The following is a 14,046-nucleotide window of genomic DNA, read 5'->3' on the forward strand; positions in this document are numbered from 1 at the left end:
CACACTGCACACGATCACACTGTGGTGTAGAGAGAGTTGTGGGATCAGTAAAAGTTGCTATGGGAACTCCAGACTATTGTGCTGTAGCTTTGAAGAAACAAGCAGCTTTGTGTGTGAATAGTTTATATAAACTACACACACTGAGGATGTTCTTAGAAGAGAGGAAGTTAAAAAGTAAGTTAATAGCAATGAACCATAATATGATATATGGTGGAAACTATCTCCACTGGCAGCAGGGTTAGTGGCTACACGATACGGTAATGAGATAATCCAAGTGGAAAACAATATTTTTTTCTACATGAACATCAAAAAACTGCCGACAGTTGAAATCTGAAATAACAACAAGAGGGCAAAAGAGGCAGCATTTGTGGAAAAAGAAACTGAGTTAATGCGTCAGCTCAGAGAGTGCTTCCAGCATTTTCTGTTTTTACTTTGTTTTTACGCAGTGCTGGTGCACACTACTGGTACGGCTGGCAAAATCTGGTTCAATAGCAACATGCCAGATATATTAGGAACTTGAAGGTTTAAAGAGAATGAGGAACTGGGCATTAGTGAAAAAATAGCACTAGGGAAGTCAGTGAGATTGAAAGCTGATAAAAGGGCTCGATGATCAACATGTCAGGGTTTGGAAAGAAGTGGCTTCAGAGATACTGACTGCTCTGTGGAAAGAGAAACATTTTAAAAGCTCTGAAATTCTGGATTTCAAAAGCTCTTAAATTCTATTTAAGAAAGGAGGGAGAGAGAAGACGGGGACCTACCAACCAATTAGACTAACATCAATGCTAGAGAAAATGCTAGAATCTATAATGAAGAATAATAACGGAATACCTTGAATAGAACAATGGGACTGAGCAGAACGAGCATGGATTTATGACAGGAAAATTATATTTGACTAATCTGCTGGAGTTCTTTGGGAATGTGACTAGTACAACAGATAAGTGGGAACCAGTAGGTGTGGAGCATTTATATTTTTTGAAGGCTTTTGATAATGTTCCACACAGTAGTTTGATTAGCAAGTTCAAACACATGGAGTTAAACATAATATATTGATGTGGATTGAGAATTGATTACTGGATAGAGAGCAAGGAGTGGGAATAACCTGATTTTTCCCAGCTTGGCAAGCTGTGACTGGTGGACAATGGCATGAATTGGAGTTTGAGCCTCAGCTATTCATAATCTATATCAAAAACTTGGCTGAGGGGACCAAGTATCATAATAGCTGTCTGCACCAAGCTAGGTGGGATTGTTTGTACAGAGGGGGTTATAAAGAGGCTTCAAGGGGATGTGGACAAGCTGAGTGAATGGGCCAGAATATGCCACATGGAAACTAAAGTGGAAAGATATGAGGTTATTGACTTCGGTATACGTAACAGAAAAGCAGGGTGTTTGTTAAATAGTGAGGCATGAGTACTGTTGATAGAGTTGTGCAGCATGGAAACAGGCAAAAGACAGGAAATTATAGGCCAGTTAGCCTGACTTCAGTGATTGGTAAGTTTTTAGAGTCCATCATTAAGGACGAGGTTTCGATGTACTTGGAAGTACATGATAAAATAGGCCAAAGTCAGCATGGTTTTCTTAAGGGGAGATCTGACAAATCTGTTGGAATTCATTGAGGAAGTAACAAGCAAGATAGAGAAAGGAGAGTCAGTGGATGTTGTTTACTTGGATCTACAGAAGGCCTTTGACAAGGTGCCGCACATGAGGCTACTAAACAAGATAGGAGCCCATGGTATTACAGGAAAGGTACGAGCATGGATAGAAGATTGGCTGACTGGCAGAAGGCAAAGAGTGGGAATAAAGGGGGCTGTTACTGGTTGGCTGCCAGTGACGAGTGGTGTTCCCCCAGGGTCAGTGTTGGGTCTGCTACTCTTCATGTTGTATGTTAATGATCTGGATGATGAAATTGATGGCTTTGTGGCCAAGTTTATGGATGATACAAAGATAGGTGGAGGGGCAGGTAGTGTTGAGGAAGCAGGGAGGCTGCAGAAGGACTTGGACACGTTGGGAGAATGGGCAAAGAAGTGGCAGATGGAATACAGCGTAGGGAAGTGTATGGTCATGCACTTTGGTAGAAGGAATAAAGGCTTTAACTATTTTCTAAATGGGGACAGAATTCAGAAAGTGGTGGTGCAAAGGGGACTTGGGAGTCCTAGTGCAGGATTCCCTAAAGGTTAACTTGCAAGTTGAGCCAGAGGTAAGGAAGGCAAATGCAATGTTAGCATTTATTTTGAGAGGACAAGAATATAAAAGCAAGGAAGTAATGCTGAGGCTTTATAAGGCATTGGTCAGACCACATTTGGAGTATCATGAGCAGTTTTGGGCCCCATATCTAAGGAAGGGCATGCTGGTGTTGGAGAGGGTCCAGAGGAGGTTTACGAGAATGATCCCAGGGATGAAAGGGTTAACATATGAGGAGCATTTGGTGGCTTTGAGCCTGTACTCACTGGAGTTTAGAAGGATGAAAGGGGATCTCATTGATACATATCGAATATTGAAAGGCCTGGATAGAGTGGACATGGGGAGGATGTTTCCAGAAGTGGGAAAGTCTAGGACCAGAGGGCACAGCCTCAGAATAAAAGGATGTCCCTTTAGAACAGAGATGAGGAGGAACTTCTTTAGCCAGAAGGTGCTGAATCTGTGGAATTCATTGCCACAGATGGCTGTGGAGGCCAAGTAATTGGGTATATTTAAAGTGAAGGTTGATAGGTTCTTGATTAGTAAGGGCGTCAAAGGTTACTTGAAGAAGGCAGGAGAATAGGGTTGAGAGGGAAAAATAAGTCAGCCATGATTGAATGGCAGAGTAGATTTGATGGGGCGAATAGCCTAAAATTCTGCTCCTATGTCTTATGGTTTCTGTTCTACTATAGTCTCCATCACCCTGCCATTGACTGCATAAGTCCTGCCCTGGTTTAACTTACCAAAATGCAACACTTTGCACTTGTTCGAGTTAAATTCCATAGGGGTATGTGTACGTGTTACTGAAAGCTATTATGCAAGTCCAGAAAGCAATTAGGTTGGCCTTTTTCAGGAGGAATTGAGTACAGGAGTAGGGAAGTCTTACTGCATTCATATAGGGCCTTGGTGAGACTTCACCTGGAGTCAGTCTCTTCAAGGCCACCGACTAGTAGAACCACTGCCTCACAACTGCAGTGACCTGGGTTCAATCCTGACCTCCTCTGCAGCATATATGGAGTTTTCTTCCTTGATTGCATAGGTTTCCACTGGGTCCTCTGGTTTCCTCCAATAACTCAAAGACATGCAGGTCGGTAGGTTAACTGGCCATGGTAAATTGCCCCTAGTACAATTTCAAAGCTAGGTGGAGAAAATTACCCTTGGTAATTTCAAGGGATGGAGGGGTGAAGGTTTTGGGAATGTGGGGAGAATAAAATGGGTTTAGTGTAGGATCAGTGTAAATGGGTGCTAGATGGTCGGTAGGCTGAGCCTGTTTCCATGCTGTATGACGACAGTTCTCTATGATAATTCTAGTTGCCTTACCTAAGGAAGGATGTGCTTGGTATTGAGGGAGTCAGTGAAGATGAACTAGACTGGTTCCATGGATGGCAGGTTCGCTGCATGAGAGGAGACTGCGTCTGTCTAGTTGAGGACTGTTGAGGCTCAGTCATTCAAGGTGGATCCATAGATTTCTGGTTAAAAGGGAATCAAGGGATAGGGTGATAGTGCTGGAAAATGGTGTTGCAGTAGATCAGGCATGATCTTGATGAATGGCAGTAGGCCTCAGATGCTCTCCAAACCTCTCCCCCCTCACCCTAAACTTATGCCCTCGGTTTTAGACATCTCAGCTCTGGGTACACTTTCTCATCCTCTACCCTTTCCATAATTTTGTATACCTCCATCAGGTCCTCCCTCAATCTCCGCTGCTCCAAGGAGAACAAACCCATCCTATCCATTCTATCTTCATTATTACATTAGTCATCTCTCAGGAAAAATATTCAGGATTCATAAAAATAGGATCAGACTTTGCAAACATCATTATTACTCAAGTTTAGCTGGAGATTCTGGCTTTAGCATTTTAGAAACACTTTTGCACTTTCAGAGGCATTTTGAGCAGAGCCATACAGACTGCAGCCTGCGTGATGGTGAACTTACCAACCCCTCCCACCACAGGCAAGATCGTGCTGGCATTCCTCCACGGAATCTGCCTCTAGCCCCACCCCAGCCAGAGCCAAGAATCTCCCTTCAGTTGAGTGGTTAAGTTCAGTTTTTTAAAATTTGTTTTAATGGTTTCAATTACTGATTTGTGTTTTAATACTTTTAAAATTATTTAAAGCATTTTTAATATTTAAATGTGTCCATACATCTGACATGGTTGAAAACTCATATACGCCCTTGTCAACTTCAACAAAGAATGAGACTCTGGCCCTAGCCTTGCTTCTTGTTGAGGGTTGTCAGGATGTTTCAGTGGTGAGGGTGGTGGTCTGTCACCTCACCCAACTCGAGGATCAGAAGGCTGAGGACATTTGGACCCACCATCTGTACCAGGTTAGTCCGGGCACGGGGATGGCACAGAATGGTGGGTCAGGGCTATCCATATCAAGCACAGGTTGGCCCTTTTATTTGTATTTCTCTGATGTTGGCATCAATGATGTGGTTGTAAATGTTGCCAGTCTCTTGCCACAAAGTTATTAAGATCTGACCACAGAGTGTGGAATTAGAACCACACATTGGTCAGACACATAGAAGGTTCCTTTCCTGAAGGGACATCAGTGACAAAAATCCAGCAGCTTTCACACTCATTTTCCTGGAGCAGTTTTGTTGAATTGAATTTCACCAAAGTTCTTGGTGAATTTGAACACTCTTTCGGGATCACTAAGCCTCTGTCATATTCATACAGCGCAGCTTCAGGCACTTCAGCCCATCAAGTCAAGACCCGGCTCTCAAGCACCCATTCTATTCGCCCCACATTCTCAGCAACTATTGCCAGATTTTATCACTCAACTACGCACTGGCGACAATTTACAGTCACCAATTCACCTAGCAACCTGCACATCTTTGGGATGCAGGAAGAAACTGGAGCACCAGGAGGAAACCCATGTGGTCATAGGCAGAAATGCAAACGCCACAGTACTGGGGGTCAGGATCGTACCCAGATTGTGGAGCTGTGAGGCAGCAGCTCTTTGAGCTGCACCACAGTATCATTCCTGGTTGTTTGCTAAATAAATACAAAGATGTGAATTTGATGAATAGTTTCTCATGCATTGTATATTTTTTGACAGCTTTCAATGTAAATAAGCAAAAAAGAAGATCCTCCCTGTTGCAGTGGTTTAAGCTACATTTCTTTATCCCCATGCATTAAGTCAGATAATTGCTTCCATTTGCTGGAGAATTCTCAAAACCATATACTACAGTCACTTTTACAGAAAACTCCTGCAAATTCCATTCCAGTCTTCTCTTGCAAACAAGCATGCAAATCCCCAAATCCCACATTAAAGAAAAACTAGCATTTTAAAATGCCTTTCACATATTAAAGTGCTTTACAGCTGTTGAGGTACCTCGGACGTGAATCATTGTTACTATGCAGAAAGCACAGCACGCAGTTTACAAACAGCGCAATCCCACAAATAGAAATGTGTTAATGCATTGATAATCTATTCTAGTGATATTAACCAAGGGATAAATATTAGGAAATTCCCCTGCTGCTCTTTAGCATTGTAACCTAGGACCTGTTGTGCCTATCCGAGGAACAGTTGGTTATTTAGCTCAATAAAAGGTTGTCACCTCTGTGCCACACTTAGACCATCAGCCTGAATGGTACATGTCAATCACTGGAGTGGTACTTGAACTCACAACGTGCTGCCTCAGAAGTAGAAGTGCTACCACTAAGCCACCATCTCCTATCCTGTCATTCAAAACAATGAATGTATTGGAAACACTGATGAGCACATAAAGTGCTTAAGCTGTTACGCACCCCCAGTCATTTCAGCTTAAGCACTTTATGTGCTCACCAGTGAACATTTTCAAATGAAGAGGAAATGTTTATAAACTAGTGGCATGGATGGATATACTTTGACTCCATTGAGAGGCACATTACTTATTCCCTATTATACATTCTATTTATAAGACGTCTAGGTCATGTGTGTTGTAAACAGGGATGGAATGTGAGTAGTGCTTTCAGCTATGAAGTATTGGCCATAGTTGGTGAAGGAAGGGTTCAGGGGAGGAATGAATGAAGATAGTTGGTTAACAATAGATAGTAGGAATCTGAAAGTGGATCAAGGATAAAATAGCCAAGTGAGCTTAAATTGTACTTTGAGAGCCACAGTGTTCCACAGAATGAAGCAAACTGCAGAGCCATGTTGCACTCCTAATTTAAGATATTATTTGATCTCCTACTTGCACTCTGTTGATGTTACAGAGTAAAGTAATGGCCATACCCAATCCCAGATACAATGATGCTATTTTAAATGTCAGCTGCCTGCAGTAAAAATAGCCACAGAATGGTGTAAACCTTGTAGCTTGATCTACCATGGAAACCAGTTTGTTTAACCAACCGCTCAGTATCAATCAGAGAGATTAATTCAAAGATGGCAATAAGGCAAGATGGACACATTTAAGCAAAAGATTCTTCACAGCTATCCTTGCTGAATGTTGCCGCAGAAACCACTTATGTTGAAATTCCATCATTTAACTCAATGTTTTGTGCACTCTGTGATAGAACTTTATAAAAGACACAGTCATTAAAGGTGGTTGTGTGCACACTCCTGTGACTTTATTCCAGATTCTCTCTGTGTATTAGACACGTAAGCATGGAGACCGCGGGATGCGTACTGTGATATCAAACAATGTGGAACGCTCTTATAGTTACTTGGGCAAGGTTATGTTGTGCAACCAAGTTTCGCACACTAAAGCAGACCTTAATGAAGATGAAGTGTGCCTTGGTGTTATTTGCAAAGTGCCTGAACTTAACTAGGCTTTTGACTGGAAGCCTGAGGTGCCTATCTCCTTCAAATAGCTTTCTCTCAGTCTTTCTTTCCTGATTGTGCCCAGCGCCCTGCCTTCATGGCCGCTGATTTCAGACTCCCCAATCATCTCCCCAAGCTTACCAACATTGATCACCTCCTCAATTAACACCTCTAACTGTTTCCACTCACAACTACCCTTCCCTCACAATCCTCTTTATGCCCCCACCCCACAGTCATCTCCCACAATGATATACCCCCCTTCTGTCTGCTGCGTGACTCACTTCCTCAAAGAAGTCCACCCTCCCCAATGGCAGGAAGTCATGGACAACAGGCCTTTGAGCAAGGCCTGTTCTAACATACATTGAGCATAAAACTGGCGGTTGGATCCCCCACGGCACTGCTCTTTTCAGGCATCATCACAATTTCTAACCTATTTTGATGGGTAAGGATGGTGTTGCTTGATTCCTTCCTGCACACCTAACACGAGAAATAGAAGCAGGAGCAGGATGTTCATCCCTCTTTTAAGAGCGCCACTTTCCTGTGCTAACCCCATATTCCATGATTAAGAGCTACACATCTATTCATCTCTGCCTTAAATATTCTCAGTGACTGAGACTCCACAATCCTCTGGGAAAAGAATTCCAAAGATTCATTTCCATCTGGGTGAAGAACTTCCTTCTTATCTCTGTCCTGAATGACAACTCATTTTTTTGAGTCTATGACCCCTGGTTCCAGATATCCCAGCCAGGGAAGATATCAACTCTGCATGTGGCCTGTCAAGTTCCACAAGATCTTTGTATGTTTCAATAATTATCATTTCTCATTCCTCTCAAGTTTAGAAAGCGTAGGCCTAATCTGCATAACAACTCCGCAGGTGACAAACCTGCCTTCCCAGGAATCAATCTGATGATCCTTTGAAGCATTCCTTTCATCACAAGTATCTCCTTGCTTAGATGGGAGACCAAACCTGTACTCACCTGCTTCAAACAAACCTCAGACTGATGGGCTATGTGGGTCTTCCATGATTTAAATGGACTATTATGCACCAGTGCTAAACAGAAACTTCCCCCTCTCTCCCAGTGTTGAAGTAAGCCCAACTGAGATCTTTGTTGAGACTGAGGTTTATTCCAGGTAAGTCTCGGGAGCTGGCTGGATGGGGGAGAGCTCTCCCCACATCTTCCTGTTAAATGTTTTCACACATTGGAGTATAAAGATAGAGGGAGGTAACCTTGTCCTTCTCTCCCTGCATCTTGGTACTTGCACCATTTCCTGGGACATGCATTGCATGATAGAGAGCAGGGGAAATCCACTGTGACCTTGGGCCCTGCCACATCACACTGGTCATACCTGGTGGGGAGGGGAGGAGTGGACGGTGGTGGTCCCAACAGGGGTATTTCCTGCCACATCATCTCATCTCACCAGCTCTTTTGTAGCAATCTCACAGACAATTATTTTTCCCCATAGGAAAAAAATACATGACTTCATATAATTCTAATGGGAACAGCCATAAATGCAAATACAATGCACATGCAGACCCAGTTTGTTAATTAATCACTTTATTGATTGATATTGCATATGCAGTGTTTATAAATGTTTGTTTTTCTTTAATAAACAGGCACAGTTTTCACACATTGGAGCATCCCTTCATTCCAGGACTCCTTATACATACAGAGTACCAGAGGACACCCACCTGGCCTTTCTAATAATAAATGGACTCTATGGTATTCTGCCACAGATACTTGCCTACAGATGTATCAATAGCCCAGAGTTTTTCCTAAAAAGGAAAGAAGACCCAAAGACCAAGTAGACCCTGATTGTATTAAATGTTTTATTTTTCTGCCCAAATATGCATAATTTGTTAATTAAATAGGTAGGCAGGTTTAATATTAGAGAAAATTTATTAGTAGAAAATTGTATTGGTGCCTTGTAAATGAAGTTCATTTTCTATTTTGGTATTAATACTGTTTTATTCTCCCAAGTGTACTGTTGTGTAAAGTTAATAGATCTGTGTATTTAAGAGCAATTGTAATGTAAGTGCCAAACACAATGCACTTAATATGCTTTCGCCAATGATTTCGGCAATGAAATCCACATCAATTATGTCAGTTTCGATGCTTATCCTGTGCAGTGCAATAAGTTGCTAAGTTTCAGTTCTGTGCAATAAGAACCAAGGGGGGATGTGAATATCCGTGCAGCTGGTTGGTATAGGTTGGATTGCACCTTCTGAAAATTTGGCAGCAACAGAATTAATAGTAACTTTTAATAGGGAGTTGCAGAGAGGCTTGAAAGAACTGCAGAACAATGCTGAAGAAGCAGGACTTCCACAGAGCTACCACAGGTACAATGGCTGAATGGTCTCAGTCTTTCTGCAAGATGCCCTAAAAACAGTGACGATATTGATATTAGAATAGAATCTCATTACTGATTACAACATATCAAATGCTCTGATTGCATTTGAACTATATATATCCTGTAGTTCATGCAGCAATGTCAAAATGACTGTTTACAAAAGATGACATGTGAATAAGAATACAATATGAAGCAAGAATCTAAGGGAGACTCTGCCTTGTTTTTTTTATCAAATGTACTGCATTTATTCCTGAAGGGTTTTCATGATGTATGTTGTTCAGATTTTGAGGATTAGAAGACAGTACAGGTATCCAATTCTGTCACTGCACTCAGCTAGAATTAACAACTTCATTTCCCTACTGTACTCACCTCAGGCAAACCCCGAGGGACATTTCAAGGTTTAAGTTCAAGTTAATTGTCATGGGCAGACACACCCAGGGTATACATGCCATGAAAATTGGCTTTTTGCCCCAGCAGCATCACAGTACATTATAAACATGACACACATTACATAAACTTAGATTAACATAAATTATGCATAACTTATATAACACAATAAACTAATAAACATAATGACATTAGTGCAAGTTGAGGGAAATATAATCTGAGGTAGAATTAGAGGTTTTTCAGGTGGGTTCAAGAAGCTGATGGCAGTGGGGAATAAGCTGTTGTTGAACCTTGAGGTGTGGGTCTTCATGCTCCTGTACTTCACGCCTGGTAGCAATGAGAAGAGGGCATGGCCCGGATAGTGGGAGTCCTTAATGATGAATGTTGCCATGTGACCTCCTTTATCTTCCAGTCCTGCAGCCCTCTGAGATCTCTGTGTCCTCCAGATCCGGCCTTTTGCATTTCCTGAACTTTCATTGCTTCACCGTTAGGAATTGTGCTTTCAGCAGCTTGGGCTGCAACTTCTGGGAATTTCCTTTTCTAAACTGTTTCCGCATCTCAACACCTCCCTTCTTTTAAGGTGTTCCCTAAAACTTATTTCATTCATCAAACGTTCGGTCATTTGTTACAAATGACAGGGGAGCTCTGCGTGGTAGGCGGATAAGGATGAAAGGTGCTGATGCAAGGTTGGGGAACCTGGAAGAATGGGTTTCCTTAACGTTCTACTAAACGTAACCTTTTCTTTGGGACTCCTGCCTCCAGGCTGTATGATTGAGTTTGGAGGCCCTTCAAGTGCGAAGCCTGATTTACAAGGCTGAAGTCTGGGGAGTGAGAGATCAGGTAAGGGGAGCAGTTAGGAACATGGTTCCAAATTTTGGATGGAAGGTTTGAAGCTCCAGGAATCCTAAGCCAGTGGAAAGGTCCAAACAATGGATCTGGGGCCGGATAAGAAGGTGTTCTAATGGCGGCTAGGCAGCTGAACAGTGGTTAAATAGTGGTCATTACTGGAACAGAGGATGTTCTGAGGCCTATTTGTGTCTAGCAGAGTTAGCAGATCACAGGGGATGGAAATGGATTAGCCTGCAGATTCCGCAGGAAACACCCTTGTTCTTTCTGGTCTATAAACAGTACGGTAAAGACACTTATTTCAAGAATCCAGCCTTACAATGGTTAAATAACCACCTGTTTCCTTTGACCAGATTGTCTTCTCATTCTTCATCCAGCCTCTGATCAGACAGGAAGTGGACAAGTTCAAAGTGAGTTCAGGGTCAGAATGTAAAATCCTGTACAAGATTTTAATCTCTAACGTGGCAAAAAGGTTTTGAGCTAAAATTCGGCCTTGTATATCTTTATGTGGCTCGCGTCAAATATTGTCTATTACGGCTGCAGTTATTGCAGCATTAAATCTGTGGTATATGTTTATCAGTGTGAGGTTGAGTTGCCACTTTAAGGTTGTTGGAGTCACTGTGACCTTAAAGGGCAATGTCACACTGTTAACCATTGCACCACTTTATGTACCATGTCTCAGGCAGTTCATCATCAACTGCTTTAATGAACAGATGTGTTTCCCAGATGCTCCTTGTTTAAATGAATTATATAATCACAGTAGAAGTACATTACAATGGCGATGAAAATAGTCTCCTACAGTCTGGATTGATAGAGTGATACAGTGAGTCTGTAACTTTAAGAAAGCACAGCACAACAAAATCCTTAAAGTGGCAGGTGAGCAGGGGCTCAAGGTAAGACGATAGAAACAGCACAGATGGGAAACTCGGTCAACATGACAGAAAGTAAGAAGCATTTAGCTTCAATGACTTGATATGTTTATCAAAGCCAATAAGATTGCAGAAAGTACAGACAAAAGTTCTGTAGATTTGGTGCAGGTAAAAGTTCAGGTGTGAGCTTGTTGAATGATGGAGAAGACACGGCTGGTGAACTCTGGTATCTGGTCTTATCTTCTTATCATAAATGGCATTTACACAACTTACAGTGGCCTAGTGGAAAACTGCTGCAATTTCAAAACCACCATTGTATTGAAGGGTCTCAAATTAACAATGGCCAGTGACATGGTTGCAGATCACTTGTTAATGGGGCAGGCTAGGCATGAGGAGAAACGCAGCCAGATACCACTGACCTGCAGTAACATCCCACTGCAGACATCTTCAGGCAGAAAGTTTTGTGAAATGTAATGTGTAGCTCTGCATAATGGCAGTAAGTTTAGGCTGCTAAAGATGGGAGTGACCTCTTCACAATGACCAGTGTTGCTGCATAAAGAATGGTTATAGAGTCACAGAGTTTTACAGCAAGGAAACAGGCCCTTTGGTCCAACTCGTCAATGCCAACATGGTTACTCTACTCTGCCTCTGCAGTCTGAGTTTGGCACAATTAGGGCTGGACAAATTGTTAACATATTATCTAGGTTTGTTCAATAATTCACACAGTGTTATCATGGGGTATGATATCTGCATCTGTCAGGAGGCCAAGCCCATTTATTGCCAGCTCAGAATTATGTCCTTTTCCCTTAAAGCAGAGGTGCAGAAAAAGATGCAGAACGTCCATGGGTCCAGCCTGTGGGTGAGGGTCCAGCACAGTGACTGCACAGTCCTAGTGCTTGCAGTCCCAATGTTGGACAAACCGTTGCAGTTTGTACAGTGATAATGTTCACTCCCAACTGAGCAAACCAAAGTCAGCGACTTCTCCCAAGCTAACCCTCCTAGCTATAACCACACTCAGTCAGCTCTGCTGGGCAGGCCATGTCATTCACCAGTGTCCAGAAACAGAGAAGAAAAGGTTCACGTATGTTCTCAGAGGCCCTTGGTTACTTCTTCCAATACATTCAAGTGCTTTGGTTTGGTCCTCAATCAGGATACTCACTGCACAGGAAACAGGATACCCCCTGCAATATGTGATCCATTACTTCTTCAAATATCTTAGGGATTGATTTTGCCTGTGTGGCAACTTTGTAAAGGCAAATAATGTGTGTTCATTGTAAGGTGGTCAGTCGGGTGCAATCACAGGACAAGACCAGGTTAGTGATAATGTCGATCCCTGCAGTTCCAGAATTATGTCCTTTTCCCTTAAACATGGACTCATCGCCCACAGTTTATTCAGAGTTACTTCACCTTCTTCTTCAGTCCCTTGGAAAAATGCAACATCCCCTCTGACACAGGGGAATCCCTGGCTCGAGATTGCAATGAGGAGGGACATCCAGGATGGCGCAGAAAACCTCGAGTATCTTGATCAGAGCACATGGAAGCCCAGCAGAAACTGTGGATGGAGCACATCACCTCCCAACTTACCCATCTATCACTCCACCAAGCAGGTCAAAATCTTCAGGTCACACATAGGGCTCACCGTCCACGTCAGGACCCAGAGAAATGGAATGGAAGCAAGGCATCATGGAATCCAAGAGACCAGAGCAACTCATTGGTTACAGCCCTCGGCTTCTTCCCTGTACCCTTGTAAATTTTACTCACCATGTATTATTCCAATTCGCTCTTGAAGGCCATGATGGAACCTGCCTCCATCATCCTCATGCCACTTTTAATCTTCTTCTCCTTTATTTTATACCTGTTAACCTCTAGTTCTTGACTATTTCACCAGTGGGAACAGCCTCCCTTCTCCACCCTGTCCAGACCGATCATTGTATATATTCCATCAAATCTCCACTTCGCCTTATCTTCCCTCAAATTGACAGTCCCAAACCTCTCTAATCTATCCTTGTTGTTGTAAGCCATTCTCAAAATTCATGTAAACTATCCTCCCTTCCATTAACTCTGTCTACACTCCCAGCTTCCTCGGGAAAGCAGCAATATAATCTATCCTCGTCATTCTCTCTTCTCCCTTCTCCCTTGAAGCAGAAGACACAAAAGCCTCAGAGCATGAACTACTAGACTCAAGGACAGCTTCTATCCCACTGTTATCAGACTCTTGAACAGACCTCTCATACACTAAATGAAGAACCCTTGATCTCCTAATCTACCTCATCATGGCCCTTGCACTTTATCTGACTACCTGCACTATATTCTAGATTCTGTTTTCTTTTCACTACCTCTATGTAATTATGTGTGGCATGATGTCTGGATGGCATGCAAAACAAAAGCTTTTCACTGTATCTCTGTACATGTGACAATAGTAAACCAATACTAATACCAAAATCTTTTCTAGACCCCTTCTAATGTCATGGCTTTAAGGTACTGGGTGGGAAGTTCAAGGGAGGTATCAGAGGGAGGTTTTTCACCCAGAGAGTGGTTGGTACATGGAATGCGCTGCCTGGGGTGGTGGTGGAGGCTGATACATTGGTCAAGTTCAAGAGATTGTTATGGAGGAATTTAAAATAGAGGGATATGTGGGAGGAAGGGGTTAGATAGTCTTAGGCGTGGTTTGAAGG

The 14,046-nt window shown here is 42.5% G+C and overlaps 1 protein-coding gene across 3 annotated transcripts in view; it reads left to right on the plus strand.

Moving 5' to 3' along the window:
* LOC127584022 (transmembrane 6 superfamily member 1-like) overlaps positions 1 to 9,472 on the plus strand; it is a 45,309-nt gene extending 35,837 nt beyond the window's left edge. For 2 of the 3 annotated variants that reach the window (XM_052040537.1, XM_052040538.1), the window contains exon 10: positions 8,536 to 9,460. In XM_052040537.1, the coding sequence (XP_051896497.1) occupies positions 8,536 to 8,727 (192 nt within the window). In that variant the 3' untranslated portion in view covers positions 8,728 to 9,460. Of the gene's footprint in view, positions 1 to 8,535 lie in introns of all 3 variants that reach the window. The other variant, XM_052040536.1, reaches the window with a different exon arrangement.
* The last annotated feature ends 4,574 nt before the right edge of the window (positions 9,473 to 14,046 follow it).

Source organism: Pristis pectinata, chromosome 28 (genome assembly GCF_009764475.1).
Source record: "Pristis pectinata isolate sPriPec2 chromosome 28, sPriPec2.1.pri, whole genome shotgun sequence".
Taxonomy (NCBI): Eukaryota; Metazoa; Chordata; class Chondrichthyes; order Rhinopristiformes; family Pristidae; genus Pristis; species Pristis pectinata.